General features: G+C 40.0%; 3 protein-coding genes across 4 annotated transcripts in view; 1 reads left to right on the top strand and 2 right to left on the bottom strand.

Annotated features, from left to right (window-relative positions):
- Positions 1–3,261, top strand: part of uba7 (ubiquitin-like modifier activating enzyme 7) — a 35,519-nt gene extending 32,258 nt beyond the window's left edge. Inside the window, exons 25-26 of the mRNA XM_056436679.1 lie at positions 765–847; positions 2,334–3,261. Coding sequence (XP_056292654.1) covers positions 765–847; positions 2,334–2,466 — 216 coding nt within the window. The 3' untranslated portion in view covers positions 2,467–3,261. The remainder of the gene's footprint in view (positions 1–764; positions 848–2,333) is intronic.
- Positions 3,262–3,349: 88 nt separating this feature from the next.
- Positions 3,350–6,023, bottom strand: LOC130208555 (PAK4-inhibitor inka2-like). The gene is made up of 3 exons (XM_056437750.1): positions 5,935–6,023; positions 5,769–5,821; positions 3,350–4,637 (listed from the first exon to the last, which is right to left on the bottom strand). The coding sequence occupies exons 2-3, from the start codon at positions 5,769–5,771 to the stop codon at positions 3,708–3,710; spliced, it is 933 nt and encodes a 310-aa protein (XP_056293725.1). The 5' UTR covers positions 5,772–5,821; positions 5,935–6,023; the 3' UTR covers positions 3,350–3,707.
- Positions 6,024–7,868: 1,845 nt separating this feature from the next.
- The window catches only part of LOC130208553 (guanine nucleotide-binding protein G(i) subunit alpha-2), a 28,524-nt gene continuing 13,978 nt past the window's right edge, over positions 7,869–22,414 (bottom strand). For both annotated transcript variants that reach the window (XM_056437748.1, XM_056437749.1), the window contains 8 exons: positions 18,570–18,612; positions 17,098–17,239; positions 13,784–13,944; positions 11,818–11,946; positions 10,499–10,628; positions 9,834–9,987; positions 9,497–9,689; positions 7,869–8,904 (listed from right to left, as the gene is read on the bottom strand). In XM_056437748.1, the coding sequence (XP_056293723.1) occupies positions 9,499–9,689; positions 9,834–9,987; positions 10,499–10,628; positions 11,818–11,946; positions 13,784–13,944; positions 17,098–17,239; positions 18,570–18,612 (950 nt within the window). In that variant the 3' untranslated portion in view covers positions 7,869–8,904; positions 9,497–9,498. The remainder of the gene's footprint in view (positions 8,905–9,496; positions 9,690–9,833; positions 9,988–10,498; positions 10,629–11,817; positions 11,947–13,783; positions 13,945–17,097; positions 17,240–18,569; positions 18,613–22,414) is intronic.

The following is a 22,414-nucleotide window of genomic DNA, read 5'->3' as shown; positions in this document are numbered from 1 at the left end:
GTCCTTGCATGGGTATATTGAGATGATTGTAAATATTGTGTTGTTAATAAATAAGATTCTGCCTTCACACCAAAGTACAAGCAATAGATGAGAAGATAAATATGTTAGGACTGTTTCAATTCCGTCTGAGTTAAACTGTTGGACAGGTGACACAAGTTTTCACAACATTGATAAATGTCAAGCGGTCACTTCCACCATCCTAAACATTATAATGTTTGTTCTTTAACTAAAAACATGGAGCAAGTAGTTGATTAGAAACTGATTGATCACGTGAAAATACCTGATATCCTAATTGTAACCAGTATACTCGTCTGCATATCCAGTATGAGAAAGTATTCTCCTAAAGCTCTTTCATACTCAGTATCTCTTAATAATATAACATAGGATACTTGCAGTAGAAATGTCCGTGCACATGACTCCGAGCTTATATGCATGCACCGTCTTTCATGCACGTCTGATTTATTGAGACTGCGACAGTTCGTTCTCAGGAGGGAACATACATTGGCAAGTGATCGTATTTGCTCCAGGTTTTATTTGACCTTTGACTGGTCGCTTTCCTCCTGGTTTGTTTGTGGAGACACTGAAGAGCTTCCTGAACTGCTGAAGTTGTTTGAGGCCACCGGTCGGCATCAGGCCTTCAGCATTTCTATAGAAACTGCTTTTCTTAAATATAAATAACTTATTTCACACTTTAATGCATTGCTATGTTTTCTTATATTGTGCATTTGTTACTGTGCATTTAATTGCATGATTTCCTTTTGCAGGATGAATATAGCTTGAGCGTCTTTCAGATCTGCTATGGACCAGCTATCATATACCAGGGGCAAGAAGAGAGGCTCCAGCTGAGGTATGTCTAGCTAAGACAAAGACAATTTTCCATACGCATTGCCACACATTGCACACAACCCCGCTACATAAACAATCACAACAAGCAGCCTCCCCGTGTTTGTTTAGAGGCTAATGGCAGGATGAGGTGTTTCCTCTGAGCCTGTGAGCAGAGAGCCTGTTGACACACTCACATGCATCACTGGACCCTGACGAGTGAGACCGATCCTCATCGGGTTTCCGTCTGTTTGTTGAGGAAAAGAGTTTAAGAGTCAAATTAGTATGAACATTTTTATTTTGCATGTGAGGAGCCACGCTGTTTGGGCCTGTTCAGTGTTGCTGCACATCATAAGCCCCGGGGTGTTTGAAACGTATCAACTGCCTTCTGCTGTGAACTCTCCACATCAACAACTGCAACGCAGCAGAATGTGTACCCTCAGGGTTGTTTGAATTCTGAGACGAGGAAGAAAAATGTAATACATCAGTTTTAACATCGAGGTTTTAAAGGCAGGTGTAAATAACACTTTTTGGTTTCACTGGTATCGTTATTTGCTTAATTCTTGCTGTGAGGTCTTCATGTCACCTTGAACTGTGTGTATGTCCCTGTCCGTTCATGACGCACAAGTCTCTGGGGAGGTTAGATCTGTTGTGGTCAGATGGAGCTGCTGTGGGAGAGGGGCAGAGGGCTGGCCGTGTGCACAGCAGGCCACGCATGACAATTGCCCTCTCCTGTAGTCACTTCCTGTGCAGTCGCCCTGCTCCGAGCTTCCTGTGTTGAGCCTGTGAGGGGGAGCACAGAACTTACGAAGTCCGATGCCAGTCAAAATCATTTTAATTGTATAGTTGTTATTATTCTGCTATTATTAATGTGTTTGTTACTGTCAACATTTACGTGAAAAGACCAAAGCTAGCAGTTTGTTCTCAATTCTTTCCTGACTTCCCAAACCAGGTCTGTGTCGCCAAACGTAACCCTTACAACTGAAGGTGTAATTCCTTAAAAACAGGTCACAGATATTTAAACCCTATTTTAAAACAAATTAAATAAATTCTTAAAACAGCTGGGCACTATAGTTTTTCTAAAACATTACGTGAAGAGCAGTGAATAGTAAAAAGTATTTTTGTTGGGCACTATTTTCAGCCACCTGATTAATACACCTCTTGAGTATTTCCAGCAGCAGGTGTAGGTGGTGGGACTGACAACAATTGCAGTGGTCTATCTCAGAGAGGATTACGCTTTATAAAGCTTTGGATACATACATACTTGATAGTAGGATATATTCATTGCTTTCATTCTTTTCATGGGATGTGTTGATAATAAGAACAAGCTAATCTCCTTACAGACAACGCCAATATTTATGGGCTTGTTGTTCAACCATGACACTTTTTGAAAGCTACATTATTGCAAATGTGTGTTAAGACTATTTATAATTATAATGTTTTAGAATTTTCCAATGTTTATTCAAACTCTCCTCCAAGTCAAAGCTTACGTATACTGTATATTTTTGCAGTGTGTCTGAGGTGGTGAGGACATTCGCCAAGATAGAGATCCCTCCACACAAGAAGATGCTGGCGTTGGACGCCTCGTTTACTGAAGATAAGGAGTGTGAGACGGTCCCGCCTATCAGATATATGCTCCGGTGATGCCACTAATACAAAGTTTCCACAGTTTCCATTGAAAAGGTATCACATGGAACAGTTTCAATGTGACAAAGCAAACACTCCGAACACTCCTGTGAGCGAAAAACATCCTCACCGTGTTGATGCAGCTGTGGTTTACAAATGTTTAGCTCGAGCATCTATCATTTTCTTCCACAAATATGTCTAAAATATTTTACTGGTGGACTGGGATCATTAGTTTATTATTAATCATCATGTAATGTGAAAAATCACCATGTATAAGGATTATTATGCTATTTCTCTTATTTTGATTTAACAGAAAAAGCATACATTTAATGTCCTTACTATTATTAGCATCAATTTCCATTTGCCAACTTTTGTTTCTTATTTAAAAGTAAAATGTGTCAGGCTAAGAGGTTGTGAAGATGCCTGACACTGGCATAAGGATTAGTTGATCTGGAGCTGCTGGGTCAGTACTGGCTTGGTTTCAAGGTTTAATTCAGGTCAGACTGAGCTCCATGTTGAAGGAGTGCAGTCGGAAGAGGCCTTTGGCTCAGTAGGTACAGTGCTTTGATGGTTCGGAGGTGCTCTCGCCATCTGGATACTCCAAACACACGAGCATCCCCCCTCCTTCCCAGAAGAATCCCAGAGCTGGTCAGTGTGGAGAAGCCAGTGTCATGTGCTTTTCCACTTAGCTTTATTGTAATGACTTTATGACTACAACTACTTAAAGGGTTATCTTTTCACTGTGTACTCGGGGCGTGAAGGATGGTGTTTGTAATTCATATAATAATTCAATAAATATGTGTCTACGAGGAACCAACTGTGTACTTTACTGAGAGACTTTAGTTCCCTCACACACATTTTTACAATGAGCACACTGCACCCCAACTCCCATTTGAACCAGTGAAGAGTCCTGATGAATATACTTGGTTAAAATAGCTTAAGAGTCGTTGTTATTAAGTTTACATGTTGATAGTTTTTTGCAGGACAACCACCACTCCATCTGGCTTGATATTAAATAAGGTGCTGGAAGTATTTTTAAAAAATCTAAAAACCAAGGGAAAGATCAAACTACATGGCTACATTAAAACATGTCAACAGTTGGCACTGCTCAAACTCAAGCAGGAACCGAACACTTTCATTAAATCCAAAATAAACTTTTATTCCAGATGTTTCAACATTGTGGACAAAAATCCACTTGTAAAAATATAACAATTTTATTCAAATTTCCGTTTATAATCAGTCCGGCGTTACAGCATCACCTAAATGTATCCAATAATGTCCTTGCATATGATGGGCTGCCGGCTGCCTGTCTTCAGGAGAGCAGTGAACTGGTAGAAGTCGGTGTCGGATTGATGCAGGCCCGTGTGGGACTGGTGAAAGAAGGGTTTGAGGGCCTGCAGTCCCACTGGACAGGACATCCGTTTGGGAGCCTCTGCCTCCCTGCTGAGCCGAGTGGAGTCTGCAGGCCTCGGCCTCACCTCCACACCTTTAGACATTCCTGCGAGTCTCCGTCGCATGTTGATCAAAATGTCTTTGGCAAGGCGGCGGCCGACATTGGGCTTTGGTTCTGCTGGCTCAGGACACTCTGGTAGGTCCATCCAATTCTTTATTAGGTCGGCAAAGCTGTTGTCCCCAAGAACCAGAGGCTGTCTGTTTCTGCTGCGGCTCAGCAGCGACGTGGTCCAGTCCTCCTGGTTACTGGCCTCAAATGAGGTCCAGCACTCCAGGCAAGCGTCCGATGTCGATTTGGGCCGGATCCGGCCAGAAGGTCCTCTGTTGGTGCGGAGGCAGGCAGAAGAGGAGACTCGAACATTCCTGGTCCTCCTCAGTACCACACCTTCATCTTGCCAAGAAGCCTCAGAGTAACCCGAGTCAAAGTCCAGACTCTTTTCACTGCTCGGGGAGCCTTGTGCCAAGCGCTCATGCTGCTGATGCTCTTCTTCCTCCTCCAGAGGGCTGGCCAGGCAGCAGGCAGAGTCATAGGTGCTGGCTTCACTGGCGTCAGAAACACGGAGGCGGCTGAGTCGCTCTTGCTGTGCCCTCTGTTTGCAGAGCCGTGTCACAGCGAAGGACCGAGCACACGGTTCACTCAGGGGCCTCGGCCTGCTTATCTGCTTCAGGTCCTGCAAGGATCTCATCATGCACTGCATCTGGTCCCGGAGGCAGTCAGTAGAATCTCCTAAACACAGCTAAAACAAAGACCCAAAGACTCAGTGGTGCAGGAAGAATTCATATAAAGTCAACTTTTTTCACCAAAATGCTTTGATTGACCTTTGCAGGAGGAAACCGAGCAGTTAGGATGGCTTTCAAAATATCCCATCATGCCCTGGCTGGTCTAGCTTTAACACAGTTGGCTCTGTTACTTCCAGAACTGGGCCAATAAGATTTTTATCAGCTGAGATCACTCTGCTCTATGGCCATATAACAAGTGAGGCATTCCTGATAAACCTCGGAGCAGCTTTATGGAGACCATCCCATGCAGTATGATCCCAGAAAATGAAAACATAGGGTGCACATTTTTTTACACCAGGACACACTCTCTCTGCCTTCTGAAGAGGGAGGGGAAGTTTGAACAAAGTAGAGCTGAATCGTGGAGGAGGGACGAGGCGCGTATCTTTTCAGGATTCCCCCGAACTCACAGCTTGTTGACTGGACTGTATTATAACGGAGGAAATGACGGCAACATGTTGGAATTACACAATGATTATGTTTCAATTGTGAATAAAATCATTTCCAGCCTGCAGATAAACTGAAATCAATACAGTCCAGTGAATGCAACATGTCATAATATTCATGTATCATCCAAACCATTCCTGTGGTAAGAAGCGGACTGCTAAAAATCCTTAAAAAGTGAGTTCCTCAACTTTTGTTGTTGTCATACAAGTTCCTATATTATTGAGTTTGTTGAAGCACCCTGTCCTATCAGTGTTGGCTTGGACACCACAATGCTGCGATGTTATCACAGCTGTGGGTGCTGAACCATTTGGCCCCTGGGGGAGACTAATGTGACACACAGACACATCCTCAGTGGGACTCTGTGGTCAGCCTGCAGCTCTTAGAATGGCCGGTTCTCCTCGGCTGCCTTCACACAACCAGGAGAAGTGATTCACCCGGTTGTGTGCATTTGGTAAGGACAGTATGGTGTGAATTAACTGGCACATGGAGAAACATTCTTGCTTTCCAAAAAGAACAGTCATTAGAGGACAAACCTTAAGAATCAGCACAAAATGTACACTGCAAAAAAACAACATCATTGCAATCTTACAATTAAGGTTCTACACAACTGTAGAAGTTTATTCAAACACGTGGATAAAACTTACCATTGCTTGAGAGTAAATGTATACTGTGAAGTTCCAAATCCTGTTAATTGTTTCTGCAATAAAAAACAATGCATTAGATAATAGCTGGGCGTTTTTTTAAAATACAAATATTACACATATAATACACTTAGGCATTTAGTCATGTATTAGTAGGCAAATAACTCACCTTTGCATTTGATTCTGAGTTAATGGCAGCACAATCCACAGCTGCACACATGTACACGAGAGAGATGGTGTGTCGCTCTGTGTGTTCCCTCATCTGAACCCCATGAAGGTCTATCAGTGGACTTTCACGATGTTAAGCTTTTCGCTGCAGCCAATCAGCGCAGGGCATCACACGACCAGCCAATAGCAAGTCGCCTGAAACTAGATGCCGACCTGTGTGATTACAGCGGTTCCTCCTGTAACTTTGTCAGGTTGTATTATTCTGGGGAGACACTACATCTGGAGTTGGATACAAATATATATATTTTTCATGAACAATAAATATAACTTTTAAAAATGTTTTTCATTCAACCATTTACACTTGTCAGTATTCCAAACCACTGGTATTGATTGTATTCAATACTTTATATTTAAGACCACTGCTTCATTTTAGTTTTAGAAGGCTGTGAATGCCAACATTAATGCAGAGAATGAAATGTTAATTTTGTTTTGTTTAAAGAAAGAAAAGGCTAAGAAGTCTCTGTATGGATGTGTGGATTTATTAAAATCGACATATTGCCACCTAGTGGTTCTTTGTAGACAGGACCTCACAGTTTACCATTCCTCATATAAGATTTGAGTACACCTTTATCTTTGGTGAAAAATACTACTTTCAACATGAAACCATTCATGACGCATCCTCACGTCACCTGTTGTTAACACTTTAACACCAGGTTTTGTAATTCAGACAGTGGTCGGAGACTGCTCAGAAAGTACCAATGCAAAGTTGTAAAAAAGTGTTTGTATATATATATACCATTAAATATACCATTAAAGATGTCATGGAAATATTGTGGTCTAGTAGTATGCCATAAATATGTCATAACAAATTGTATATATATATACGTATATATACACATATATATATATACACATACATATATATATATAATCGATCACCCAAGTTTAAAAGAAGAACTATCAAACGTTTTTCTGCCTATTGTGTTTTGATTTTCATTTCCTTTGGATTTATTGTGATATATTTATACATCCATGCGGCATCACTATAGCGTACACATTCTGATTGCCCAGTTTGCCCTGAAAGATGTTCCTAAAAGGATTGTGAATGACATTGTTAAACATGTTTGAGATGAGGCGTACCAGAAAAGGACCAAAAAGACTTAGCCCTCAAACCAACATGCTTTCAACCAAGTTGGTCTTGTTTGATATATAAATGAAAATATGGAAGTTATAATGGTGTTTGTATATATGCATCTATCTATTATTTTATTGATTTATCTTATAAGTTGTACATTACATGGAAAATGAATGGAGTAAAAACATTTTGAAATGCAGAACCCCAAAGGATTAATAGCATTAAAATGTAGTTAACATATTGCCAAAAGTATTAAAGAAAAGTTCATTTTCTTTGCAGACTTTGTTACATAAGACACATTTAAACTACATCCAAGCAATAAGTGTAAAATGACATGCGATTCAGTCAGTATGATCATGTGTAAACTCTCCATCCATCCATTTTCAACCGCTTAGTCCGGGGTCGGGTCGTGTTGGCAGCAGACCTCCAACTCTCCAATTAACCAGAGCTGCATGTCTTTGGACTGTGGGAGGAAGTTGGAGAACCCAGAGGGAACCCACGCTGCCACAGGGAGAACTCCACAGGGAAGGACCGCCCGGGATCGGGGATCGAACCCTGGCCCCTCTTGCTGTAAGGTGACAGTGCATCGGCCCACCGTGCAGCCCCGACTTACTGTGTATATTTTAAATAAACAGTGTCGTAAAAATATATTGTCTTTTAATGGAGTTGAAGTAGCATACAATGAAAGTATTCAAATATCTTTAATATATAGTTACTTTCCCCCCAATGGCCGACTGGCACAAAAAAAGATTTACCCATCACCTAACAACCGATAAGAAAAAAACAATAGACTTCCGAGCTTAAATTTCCACTATCGTCCTCTTTCACTTTATTTTTTAGGAGACTTCTCATCCAAACATAGCAGATCAGATTATGTGTTTTGTGCATTTTCATGTGACACATTACAGTGTAGGATAAAAGATAATGAGAGTAAACCTTTATTTACATTTAACAAGTGAAGTACTATTATCTTAACATTAGTGACTGACTATCATCCATTTGTCTGTGTTGTGACGCTTCTTAAATCACGGGTGCTGTGAACCGAAGTCGAGTATAAATAGCCCTAATTCACACTATGGAGATAGCGTCTAAAGAACTAGTGTAAACCGATATCAAGGCACACACATGTAAAAAGACTTCGAATGGAACAAATGGCACAGAACAATGCATGTTAGGAACACACATAAGCACTTAAACATCTTGCAGATATCTTAAAAGTGACAAAAGCATTTCTGTTGTATTTCTTGAAAGAAGGTACTTAAGGAATGTTATACAGTGTGTGGAGGTACAAGCTAATCTATGGACAGTCATGCAGGACAATGCACTTTAATACAATTGATTCTGTGTAAACATTGTACAAAATAACACTTTCCCGTTATCCATTTTAATTCTCATGCTTGTTTTTCTTCTAAAAATAAGCTCTGTGCAATCAAAAGGATCATAAAATGCCAACATTAGTGAAGATAAGTTAATGTGATTTTGGTAAAGCAACCATGATATGTTTTCCTCTTTAAACAATCATCTTATACTTGGATAATATTATTTAGGTTACAAATCCAATTCAAAAACCAGTAAGGGGTCCTTGGTCGAATATATATATTTATATATATTTACAGGCACTCGGTAAGAATAGTATGAGAACACCAAGACCAGTAAGAAATGTACCTCTGAAAAAATATGAACACAACTGATAATGTGATGGTTGCAAATTATTGACTGTTGAAGTTCTTTAAGGTTTCCCCCTTTAGGAATCAAGTCTGTTGTGGTTTTCATTATGAAAAGCAGTCATCATCACGTGGCTGTTGCAGTCTCTCAAGCAGTCTGTGTGCATCAGGCCTGTATGAACAGAAAAACAACAAACGCACCATTATACAAATACATCAAAAGAAATGAGAAAGAGTTTAAACTTTTTTATGCACAGGTATTTACATTAATGTTTACTAATTTATCTTCTTTTGGTTTGAGTTGCTGAGGTGTTGAGATGGCATGTTTCATTTTTGACCCAACCAATAACACATTGTATTCATATAGCTTAAATTGATAGATTTGCAAATTTGAAAAGGTGTGTGTGAACAGCCTCATTCAAATATTTTTGTTTCTGATTTTACAAAGCTGTGCTCCAAGAACCAAATACAGCGAGTAGCTCCACAGTGCGTCTCAGTTGGGCCAGTTCCAATAAACAAACTGAATAACCGTTGGTGAATTAAGTCATTTGAACTAATCATACAGATTTATAGCTGCTAAAACAGACATTTCTCACTTTTAGGTAAACAAAAATCGTAAAAGAATAAATCAATTATCAATTGTTATCCATTAATCTTCTATTGAACGACAGTGATAAGTCGACGAATCATCGAGGCTCCAATCCACCTAGATTGTCTAAAGCTGTTCAATAATATATATATATTTTATTTTGCCATACCCGTACCTTTAGAAAAGACCACAGTCTTTTAGGTTGTTCTTAATAATGACGTCAGTGACGGCGTCAAAGACGAACTGCACGTTCTTGGTGTCAGTGGCACAGGTGAAGTGGGTGTAGATCTCCTTTGTGTTCTTTTTCTTGTTCAGGTCCTCAAACTTGGTCTGAATGTAACTCGCTGCTTCATCGAACTTGTTGGCTCCTGGGAAGCAACCGTTTGGAAGGATGAGGAAGGGATTGGTTATTAAGATGACAGAGTACTTATTCTTGTGTTTTGATTTGTTAGGAAGCCAACAACTGGTCGGTGGTTGTACTGAAGGTATTGAACTTGTAAAGCACTGTGTACCTGTGTATTCTGGAAAGCAGATGGTAAGGGCACTGCGAGTAATCTTCTCCTCAAAGAGATCCTTCTTGTTGAGGAAGAGGATGATGGAGGTCTCAGTGAACCACTTGTTGTTACAGATGGAGTCAAACAGCTTCATGCTCTCGTGCATTCGGTTCTAAAGAAAAGAAGAGGAGCAAAGTCAGTCATGTCTGAAGTACAACAGCGTATCAGAGCTGCCACCAGGGGACAATGTTATGGAACATTTCAAATGTGAGAAATAACCAGTGCAGAGCATCTTTTGGCCAGCTCTCTCCTGAGCACTTGCTTTAAATTCATAAGCAGTTAAAAAAAATGGTGGGTCAAATGGTTAAAGTCACTTGAAAAAAAGAAAAAAAAGCACTTGTATTACATAATTAAACTCTCATTGGTTCAACTGTAAATGGATTATTAAAGTCCATTGAACACATTCACCACCTGGACCTCAATCGTTGAGCGACAATAAGAGGGATGGGTGATTTTAAATGCCTCGTAATGCTTTACAGTCTGAACCATCTCATATGCAGCATGACTGTAAAGCATTACAAGGCATTTCAAACCACCACCAAATAGCAGATTAATGGAGTTCATAAAGTTATACAATTCATGCAGATGAAGACGCACATGCTAGAAGGTGGATTTTTCCGTACCATCTCCTCATCCTCAGCCAGCACCAGGTCATAAGCACTCAGCGCAACACAAAAGATAATGGCTGTAACTCCTTCAAAACAGTGGATCCACTTCTTTCTCTCCGAGCGTTGGCCTCCAACATCAAACATTCTGCGAAGGGGATGAAGCAGAGAGAGAGAAAGTATGTGGTGAGGAGGTGGAGCGATGTCTGGTCGATATCTGATAAAAGACTGCAGCCGTCACTGTGGGGCTACGAGAGGAGGGCAGGCCTCGATATTCAGAGCAAAGCACTGGCTCATGGGGACGCTGGGAACTGATCAACGAGCAGCACAGCTGCCATATTGTAATGATGCAGAGGGCCGTTTGCAGAGTTTAGGTTAGCAGACACACTGAATAATCTAAATTAAGCCATTGTGTAAAGATTGCCTAACTATACTTGTTATGGCAAACAGAAGAGAATTACAAAAACGTGACTTTGTTCTCAATGATTGCCGCCATGCATTATTCAGGTCAAATATTGAGCCTGGGACAGAAGGTAAATATCAGAGAGAAACAGGTCACACCAGAACCATGTGGCTGCTTTTTATTTATATAATCCACATCCGTTTTGCTGATTTACAAAGTGTTAGGTTTCTATACTTTCTATATTCAACTATACCAGACTTGGATCTTCTTCAATATAGGTCCCGTTATAAAACATTGAAACACTATATCTCTAGCACATGCTTCATCAAGAGATATATCCATACATCCATTATAACACACGAGTGCTCAGGCTGGGTCAGAGCATATTTTATGCAAAACCTAAAGTTATGTAACATGGAGGACATATTTTAATGTTTCCATGATGGAGCGAGAGTACGATAGGAAGGTTTTAATGTATTTGCTCAGCCTTCAGTTGAGTCATGTTAATTGTTAGGCTTTTAGTTGCTGTTGTAGTTTGGCTTCAAGCAATCCATTTAAAGCAGGTGCAGAGGAGGCTGGTATGGCTATGTCACTGCTGAAAGGGACTTATTCAATAATAATAAAGAAGTATGATGACATACACACATTTACTTGTTTGCCTTGCTGTGTCCCAAAATAGCACCAACTGGCAGTTTCTTTATGTAAATACCAAATTCCACAACAAGCAAGGATCAGAGAAGAGTGGACACGGGGGCTTATACTACCCCTGAGGTTTGTTAATGCCAAATACAGCCTCTCACTTTGGGTGAGTTGCTAGGAGTTCCCTGGCCTGGACTATCACATTGATGGCAGTGGGAGCCGGTGTGAGAGGAGATGGATCATTTCAGGACATTTAGTTCTTTATTTTTAGATTTAGAATTGATTATGGCCTTACTTGAAGTGCAGTTCCTTGAAAGTGAAGTGAGTCTCCACGATGCCTGTAGTCTTGACCCGAGTTCGTAGCACATCTTGCTGTGAAGGAATGTAATCTGCTTTAGCTATCCTCGCCAGGTCATTCAGGTAACTGAGAGAGAGAGAGAGAGAGAGAGATGATGACATGGTTAGCAATTGTAAAGTGATTTGCAACCTGCAATGGAGATTCACAACATAATAAATTCATCTGGCAAATGAAGGGAAATTTTCATCATTCAGTGTGTAATACTAGCGCTCGTTGTTCACTAGTCGGACCAATTATGACACTTAAGTTCAGTTAAAACTCAGTGTGACTTGTGTCACACAAAATATACGATGGTGATCAACAATGCTTTACTATTCATCAAATCATGATACTACTCACTTCTAAATTGCAGATATTTCTTACATTCAGCTCCCATTTACATACATACAGTTGGATATAATCTCCTGTCTCCCAACACTAAGATTTCTTAAAAAAATAAACCAACCATTTTGAGAGTTTAATATGCGGACGGTAAATATGATCCACTATACAGCTGTCCTAGCCTGCTGCTGCATATCTGGTGGTTTTGCTTGATTTTAATGTATTTATCTCAATAAAATGTGTTCCTCCTGCAATAGATGTAGGTAGTACCTGGTGTATCTAATAGTGTTTTATTGTCACTCCAATCTGTTAACAGGGACTGAGATGAGTTCAGAGTGTAAATGCCAAAAAGGCCGATCAACTCTGCATTCCTATAAGATTAATAGCAACAACAATAGTGAAATATGAATAATAATAACAAATGCCCATGTGAAATAGTTAGCCGACGTGTCTATGTGAGACCACTAGCACTGTGTTCTATCCTGAGTGGAAAGACTATGACAACATGCATAATTTTTACAGATTTTCTCCAATCAATTAATACAAGACAATATGTTTTCTCATCTTTAGTTCTCCATTCACAACTCCTTTCACTCTCCTGTTTTTGCCCCTTTTCTGTTTTCTGACAGACTGTTGGTCAGTAGGGAACCTGCTCCACTTACACAAGTATTGCATCATCATCCAAGGCCAGCTGGAAGCTTTAGTGGACCTGCCAACCCTCGCTTCAGACACACAATATATATGTATATACACATACATATATGTATATATATATATATACACATATATATATATATACATATATATGTGTATATATATATATATACACACACACATCACAACTATATCATAGTTTTCCAAGAGGCTAATCTAGGTCACTGCAAATTTTTCACTTCTGAAGATAAACTACTTGGTTCTCCGTTTATTAGGTTACAATATGAAAGTATCAAATTCAGAGAGGTAGAAATAGTCACAATAACCGTTATAATTTTTTTCACTGCAGTGCATCTGAGAGGCTGAAAGGAATGCAACATTAGATCCATCACAACACAAAGAGAACAACATCCCTAATGGCAGGAATATTAAACAGCCCTTTATATGAAAGTAACATTTTAATTAATCACCACAACAATCAACAAATACAAATCTGTATTACTGTCACTTTCTTGAGCTGTTCATACTCCTTTTAAAATAACATTTAAGTGCAGTGTTGCAGAACAATGTTCCAATATAAATGACCAAGCGGTATGCAGGATGAGAAATGGAGCACATCTGCCGGGTAGTTGTGAGGCCACATCTACATTTAGAATGGTGAAATACAGAGTCTGCGTTTTCAGGAGCAGATGGCTTAATGATTGATGTATAAGTAGTGGAGGATATGCAGGGACAACGTTGTTAATGACAGCCCGGATGTCACAAAAGTGATATTAAAAATGATGGATTCAAGCAGGCCGGCGCATTTCTAGAAGGTATTATTACGCTGAAGTCGTTTTAGAAAAAAGCATTTGCGTGTATAAGATTAGAAAAAAGCATTTGCGTGTATACGATTACAAAGTGGCATCACAGTATAAGAAAGACTCACTATGCTGCAGAGTCGTTGAGTTGGTATTCTCGCGACCGCACAAAGCAACTCTGAATGCCGCTGTCAGCCCACAATCTCTTGGTCACCTTGGACAGATCATCAGGAAAAATGCCCTGCTCTTCAGCAGCTGCAGACAGGGCGAAGAGCTGCTGGGCATCGTCCTGCAGGGGGCGACAGGGACACAAGAAGGGACGTTACAATGGAGGCATCGCTGCCAAGACGACATATGAACCATTACCTCAGACTGAACCCACGGTGTCGATTTGGGTGTGGATTGAAAGGATAACGATGCATCATACAAAGGATAAGTCAACAAGACTAAGTTAGTCTAACTTAATGAAACGCTCACATGCCCATTGAATGTATTTGGACACTTTGGAAGATACACACTTTATTTGTTTAACACAGGCTGCTGAAGCCTCATATGAGTTATGGCTCTACTTTAAATGCATTTTTGGAGTGGATTTTGTTCTCTAAATCTTTTATTGAAATATCTATAAAAAGGCTTTTATTGAAATATCTATAAAAAGGTTTTTTTTTGCAGCCAGTTTCGACAGCGACCAATTACTGACTTATGGGCTAAAGCAGTAATATTTTATGGCTTAAAATGTTTTAATAAAATCGGAACCGGTTACAAAAAACTAAGTTTTTAACTATTTACATAGAAAACAGTAAACAGAATAAGTGAATAGTATCTGTGATCGACATTGGAGCAAAACAGTCAGACTACATTTGACCTGTTATAATGAAAAATGACAAAAGCAAATACAGCCTCTCAAAAAATAATCAACAGAACTGTTCTCAACCATTTGTATTTGGATGCATGCTAAAAAAATAATGTGTGGTCATTGAAATGTATGAAATGCCGTGTCTATGAACAACTGCCAAGAAAGCAACGGTTATGATAATGTAGCAAAGTACGTTGCAGAGGATATCGCTGAAACCTGGAAGCCGATGCCAGCCACTCTGGGCTGAGCACATGTAAGACACGTTGGTGTGACTCAAGGTGACGGCGTGGGCTTAGAACAGATCATGCTTTAAGGTTTCCTGCCGTTTGCCTACATGCTTGTTTCTCTCAATTCTCCATCTTCCCGTTGGCATGAAATTCACCAATCAAAGATTTTGGTCAGTTTCCTTGAATATGAATATAGTCATCATTAACATAAACAAATATTCACACTGAAGAATACATTTCACTGAATACATGTATGCTAATTTTTGGGGTAGCCACATTTTTCTCTTGATTTGCCAATTTTAGTGGTGAACGTCAATCACCACTTACTACTCCTTATTTTGTTATTCTAGCTGTATTTTGTTTGTAACTATGACTGCTGAGCTTTTTTATTGTGTTCAAGCCTTCAGCTATTGCATCATAGGTGACTGGAACAGCAAATAGTGAGGTTAATGTGTGCACATTGAGGTTTTGTTGACTGTTTGTGCATGCATTTGTCATTGTGTACTTCTACAGTGTGCAGGCTAGCTCGCGAATTGCCATGTGTGGGAGTCTGTGAGAGTATCGTCACGTACATGCAGCCATTCGCCAGATCTGACGAAAAAAACACGCTCTGATGACCACAGCCCTCAATCCTTTTACTGCAGCACACATGAGCTGACCTGCAAAATCACACCGACACACACTCCTCCACAGGAATGAGCTCAGCCACCGTCAGACATCACTGACAGCTTGTTCACAGGCTGATAAGTGTTCACAGGGTGCCGCAGACTGTTGATGGTGGTGTGTGTCTTCATGCGTCTGTGTGGACAGGGCGTGACGGTCTGTATTCATGTGTCCTGTATATGAGTTGAAACCTGTACAAATTGGCCATTAATATGCATTCAATAGCTACATAGATGATATGGTGCTAAAAGGTCTTTCTTGATAAGGGAAATGTAAGTTATTAAGTTGCAATTAAATTTAAGTGGCAATTATAATATTTTATCATTTCTATTTCCGTGAAAACTAAGGAATTGTGCTTAAAGTTGAGCTATCTGGAGTCTTTTGGTTGTTACATGACCTTCACGTTTTCAGAAGTGTGTGCTTAATTCCAACTTTTATGTTTATACAACATGTTTCAGTTTCTGAAAGGCTGACAAGACAGTCCCACTAAACACTTCAACATGTGGAGAAATCCAAAGCTTGACTGACCTAATTTGCCTCGCTAGAGGTGCTCAGCCATGATTAGACAAACACTGTTTGGGGCACAGTTAATTGAGAGTGTGGATGTAATGTTAATCCAAACAAAAAGGATAAACAATCATGCAAAGAGGACATACAATGATGAATCTCAGTGGTTTTAAAGAACAGAAACATGTCGGGCACAAAAAGACAATTGTTGGCCACTTGTGAAGTTTTCCTTTTTACGGCAGACAACAAGGAATTAATGTGTCATTGCCGAGGCTGCAAGGAGCACCTGGCAAATTGGATGTGCTGTTAAAATGTGTGGTGCCAGCACTTTCCAATACACCTAATCCCCAAAACAGCCCTCAATGCCGCTGCAGGCATTAAGTACACTTGCAGCTTCTTCTTTCTCTTTGGTTCAACTTTAAGAAGAAAGCAGATTAAAGATGGAGGAGATTAAGTCTGTAGGACCAGGACCACCTCGCCACTGGTTACTAAGATGGATCAGAGAAGCATTGTACCGTGTTCAACATTGTAATACAAACAGCAATTTCATTGCTAAAAAGAATCTGTTATGAACAGGTGAATGTTGGAAATCATGTGTTACAACATTTGACTTGACACAGCTGACCAGTGTTATTGACTGAATAATAATGGCAGAGAAGAGGCACCAGAACAAACCTCTTTTCCTAGAGGCATCACAGCCTTGTAATATTATTTGTTCACTGAGTTACACTGCAATATGGATAAGTAAGGGAGTAAAATGTTTGTTTCAGAGACAATGGGCAACTGAGTTTTTATCCATTATTATTCTGAGAAAGAGAAAAGAGCAAGGGGCAGGTGTGTGTTTGTAGAAACAAGGCAAATCCCCTCTGGACAAGCACAAGTATTGAGCGCTGCAACAGATACAAGTGCAAGATGCAGTTTGCTAAAACAGGCTTTGTTTTGGTGTGCCTGAGGGAGATCCAGATCGGTCCCTGGTAAGTAAAGCCAACATAATTTATTATTAGGCTGGTCAACTTTATGCTCTTTACACAACCAAATATGTCCAACTGTGACTGGTATTATCTTTTTTTTTTTTTTAAAGGGTACAAATAAGGAATAATAATATTAAATCAAATAGATCTGTGGAGATGTCATGTCATTGCAAATACACTTTATTTTTTGGAAATATGTGTATGCTTGTGTGTCTTACCAATCTGCCAGGGCTGCTGTAGTCTATCTTCAGACTGGCCATGGCTTTAACAATGGCCATAATAGACTGGATGGTATTACTATAAACCACTGCTCGGTACTGCTTGCACTCATCTTCTGAGTAGCCATCTTCATGAATGATCCTGAGAATTAAAAAAATATGCAACATTTATTAAAGTGTACTTTAGAGGACATGTTCACAGTTTGTTCAAGTCAGCCCTGTGTATGATTGTAAACAAACTAAAACCCAGTGATGCAGAGAGAAACTGCAGCGTAATAATCATCCGTGGGTTCATCACTACCATCACTACGAGCAGCCCCATCCACATACTTGTAGTCATTTGATCCATTGCTAAAATAAAATCATTGAATATAGCAATTTTAAAATGGAAACCAGTATGCCGACATTTGGGAAGCCGTTTTTGCCACATTCAAATTAAGGTTTCACAGCCGCCACTAACTGATTATCAGTGAGAACATTTCAGCAACATTACGGAATGCATCAATCATTAGGTGTAAAAACAAAAAATATAGATCAAGTAATACGTGAACATTGGGGTGTCTAGGACATTTTGATGCAGACGATGACTGTGAAACCCATCATGAGATTCAATCAAGACTTCATCGGGCTGCAGGGGGAAATGCAGAGAGAGCATAATGAGATGACCCCACAATAATTCTAAAGTAAAACTCCAAACTGCTTTTAACAGTATGTTGAAACAAATGATAATGAACAGCAGTTAATTGTTTAAGCTCTTATGAAAAAGGTTGTGTTTTCCTAACTTTGGTGTAATGTCATGTTGATGCAGGATATATCAATCGGTGTAATGTTACATAATAGGCATGTGTTCCTGTCTTGCAGGCTAATGTATCTATACGTCTGTACGTGTTAATAACCTGGCTTCTAAAAGAGACGACCTGTTCCAAGTTCATAAAAAATGGATCCAGTGCCTGACTAGCCCAGAGGAATGTGAATAATTAAGCAATTTAGGGTCCTCTGTGTGCATGTCTGTATGTGTGTGTGTGTGTGTGCCGATTGGTGCACAAACATTACACCTTCCTCTGTATTCACAAACTCGTCATACTGCTCTTGTGCTATGAGAAGTGAAATATAGCAATCAACAGGAGACAATGCTGTCCCCCAAGAAAGCACAAAGGAGGAAGTCTTATTTATTGTAACTAACAATGACATAATACAATTATTGAGCGACAATTTCTGATTTAACATGGCCAGTGCTTGAGTGTCCAAGCCAAAGGCAGGATATAAGACGAGTGAGGTATTGCAACCTTTACAGTGAGCAGACTCATCCGGCGTAAGCCTGGTAAAGTATCTGGTTCGCAGCTCAGCTGAGCAGTTTAAACACATCACTATTTAAATTTTCCTAATTAGGAAAAAAAAGGTAGATAATCCATCTCTGGGTTTAACAGAAGACCTAATTATGAAGTAATATAAAGATTCCGTTTGTAACTTACTTCATCTGCTTTACAATGGTGCTCTTCCCAGATTCCCCGGCACCTGTTGGAACATTAAGAGGTCAGAGTTACAAAGGAAGGTCAAGAGCCGGTTGCTGTTGTCTTTGTGAGTGGAATCGAGTTGAGCTTCGGCTACAGCCGTTTCTGCTTTAAACATACGAGTTAGCCAGTGTTTGACCAGCCACCAACTTAAATACGTTTAAAAAGCGTTGCATATTAATTTTGTGAAGTAAATTTATCATTTAAAAAAAAAAATGTTATCAAGGATACACGTCGTTTTCGGGTTAAACATAACCGTTGGTGGAAAACAAAAGAAACTCCACAGGCTACCTGTAATCAACAGAAACCTGAAATGATCAAGTTTATAAAAATCCAGGAATATGTGATGGAAATATTTCCATCACATATTTACAGTTAATGGACTGACATCACTAGTATTGATAGACTACACAAATAAGACCCCAAAAAGGGCAAGAAAGGTTGTGTGGATTGAGAAGAAAAAAAGATGCATGAAAATAAAAAATGTAAAACATTAGAGAGCCAAGTAAAATGTCTGTGCCAGATAGTAGAGAAGTAATGCATAAAACCATTTATTTTGTTTTTTAAGCAAATAAAGTTATACCAAATAAACAATCGTTACAATTAATAAATTAACTTTTTGCCACGTCTCTTTTGCTCTCAGGACCATGCCAGCAGTCACTGTCCCCCGACACCACCTGACCCAGCACGGCCAACCAACATCAGGGCAGGCGGGGCTGGCGGAGTGTGGGGGAGGTGCCCGTCACGCTCTCATCATTTTCAGGGGAAAGGGAGGGGCGCAAAAGCACTTCCTGTCACATGAGCCGCTTACCAGCTGGTAGTTACATTTTAGAGATCTGTCTCGATAAAAAAAAAAGTAAACAAGACTCACACAAAACAAAATGTAATTGAACACAAATAACAGTATATAATAGAGATATATATAGTTTTTTTCTGGTAAAAATGTCTGCTTCATGTTCACATTTTCTCTTTGATCCTTTTTGTTTATCCTAACAAACCCGACGGAATCCTGAGGTCGAAACGTTTAAATCTTCCTTAAAGCTAAATGAATTGATGTAACTCGGCTGCTGCTTCCATTCATTCACCGTTCCAATTCGAGGACCACACCGTTTTATCACAGGCTGTTCAAGTCTCATCTTTTAGACTGCTATCTACTTCCATCTGGAGCCTCAAAGTTTACTTTAGAAAATATGTATAAAAATAGCATCAGATTTAGAGGCACTCCAACAAAAATAACCTGTTGCAGAATAAAAGGTTGGTGGTATAAAGTGGAATATTAGTCTCTCTGCAGACATGAAGGTCACCTTCCGGACTCCAGAATAAAAGTCATCCATAAATATTTCAAGCCCAAAGGGAGTCGAACATTTGTGAGCAGTCGTGAAAAAGAAGAGTGCACCCTCTTCCTTCATGCTCAATGCGTTTCAGGAGAAACGAGCAGTGTTGTTGCTGTTCTGCTTCTGGGGAGAACTTCTGAACAAACTTTTGATATCACAGTATCTGGTTATTTCATTGCCGCAGCCAGAGGGCAGTTACATTTTGGGAGATTTGTAAACAGTGTTTGAATTCATCTCCTGGGTGGTGTTGATCATAAATCATGATAGAAATAAACAATACAATCAGGCTTATCGTTACTACCAGAGGCGTGACCTCTGATCTTTAAAGTTTCACTTTTCATAACAAGAGGTTGCTGCTTCACTTGGACACTCGTGGTGCTTTAAGTTCAAGCGAACAATAACTCGCCAACATGCTCAGGCAAATTTGTGATTTTTCAAATACATTGAATTGAAATCAGTGTACAGCTACCCAGCAGGGAGCATCCAACAATATTGCTAAAAACATTATGCTATTATGAATAAATCAAAGTGAATCGATGGACGATGTATCCACCGTACATGAAGCCCTGTCCACCCAGAGTTGGAGCTGCTATGAGGATTGATTAGTATTCCAAAGACCCCTCTGTGTGATGCACTGGGGGGGGGAGAGTTTTTGCAGCAGACCCATAATCACTCTCAGGCGAGGAGAAGACGATGCCCTCCTTCTGCTTCTTCAATCTCAACTAATCATACGAGCTCCTGAATTGGGTTCCAGTAAGCGCCAGAACACACAGCGTTGATAACCACACGATGTAGGGATCAACCAGGAACAATGTGTCCAGTGCTCTCACATCAATGACAGCTCGGCCACGGTGGCAGTGACACAAAGCCTTCATTCATGGGCGGATGAGGTATCCAAAACTTGTCAAACAACCACACAGAATCTCATTTAAGATAAGGTCAATCACCGGTCAACCAGTCCACGCATGCCAACCTACATCTGAGCTGTAAACATGGGCAGGGAGACAGGATGGTGTTTTGTCATCTGGCGGAAACAATTCGATAACTAAGTTGACAGAAAAATTCACAGCCACAAGTATTTATTTATACTTAACAGGGGAAAATGACTAGGGATGGGTATCGTTTGGGTTTTTTCCGATACCGGTGCTAAACCGGTACTTTTAAAACGATACCGGTGCCTAAACCGATACTTTTTTTTTTTAACGCACAATGAGGACATTAAAAAGCTCTTCGGCCATATTCCCTGTAGAAGCCGTTATCATGGAGCACTGACAAACAACGGATATCGGACTGCTAACATACACAATATATGTTCTCCATTATATGATATGCGTCTATATATATATATACACACACACACAGTGTTTCCCCTACCATCATAACAGGGTGGCGGGGAAATCTCCGCCCGCCACCCTGTAATTTTCGTCTACCTACTATTGAAGTCACCTCCTCCCCTCCTCTTTGAAATAAGTTTTTTTGAGAAATCATAGGTTAGGGCACTTATAAGTAGGGATGGGCATCGAGAACCGGTTCTGTTTTAGAACCGGTTCCCAGTGAACCGATTGTTTGGGATCGTTAGCCAAATTCTTTAACGGTTCTGCTAACGGTCCTCTGTGGCGTTGCGCATGCGCAAACTTTTTTAGTTTCTTCAGACTGCAGCAAACATGGCAACGAGGCAGAAGCGCTCTAAAGTTTGGCTCTATTTCACACGACAAAATGACAACTACGCCACTTGTAACGTGTGTCAAAAATCGCGCTGTTGTATATTTCGTCGAAGGGAGGAAATACAACTAATATGAATAAGCATTTGAACACAGCGTGGAATTAAATGACAGGAGTGTCATGTGTTCGATGCAGCAGCTCAGCTAACGTCGGCGCTTCATCTCTTTCTGTCCAAGGTAAACTCCTCCAAAGTGATCACAACCACTCACTGTGTGAAGCCATTTGCCTTTATTGTGTGTAGTCGATCAAGTTATCTTCTGTCCTTCGTTTGAAGCACACATTTGAGCTCCGGCATTGGTCTCCCATTATCGATCACTTCACGTTTGGATTGAAAGTCCAGTTTTGAGAAATGTTTGATCGTAACGGTATTAATTATTGGAGGGCGTGTGTTATCAGCAAACGTTCGCGTTATCGTGTTTACCCATTATTAAACAGCATATCGATTTTTAATCCATTATTAAATTTAGCATATAGCTACGCTAGCTTAGCTACAGAATCTTCCATTGTCAGCCCCCTACATTGAGGCAGAGGTCGTGTTTGCCTCCCCTCTTAATGTGGCTTTATGTCAGCTCAGCAAATATATATATGTACTTATGTGTGTGCATATATATGTATGTATATATATATATATATATGAATGTATATATAAATATATACTTATATGTGTGTGTATATATGTACATCTATGTATATATGTTTACCATTTAATTCCCTTTTACACCGAGTCAGGCCTGTACACCAAGTCCATTG

This window comes from Pseudoliparis swirei, chromosome 18 (assembly GCF_029220125.1).
Source record: "Pseudoliparis swirei isolate HS2019 ecotype Mariana Trench chromosome 18, NWPU_hadal_v1, whole genome shotgun sequence".
Taxonomy (NCBI): Eukaryota; Metazoa; Chordata; class Actinopteri; order Perciformes; family Liparidae; genus Pseudoliparis; species Pseudoliparis swirei.
Note: the sequence above shows the minus strand (reverse complement) of the source record. Positions and strands in the feature narration are given on the sequence as shown.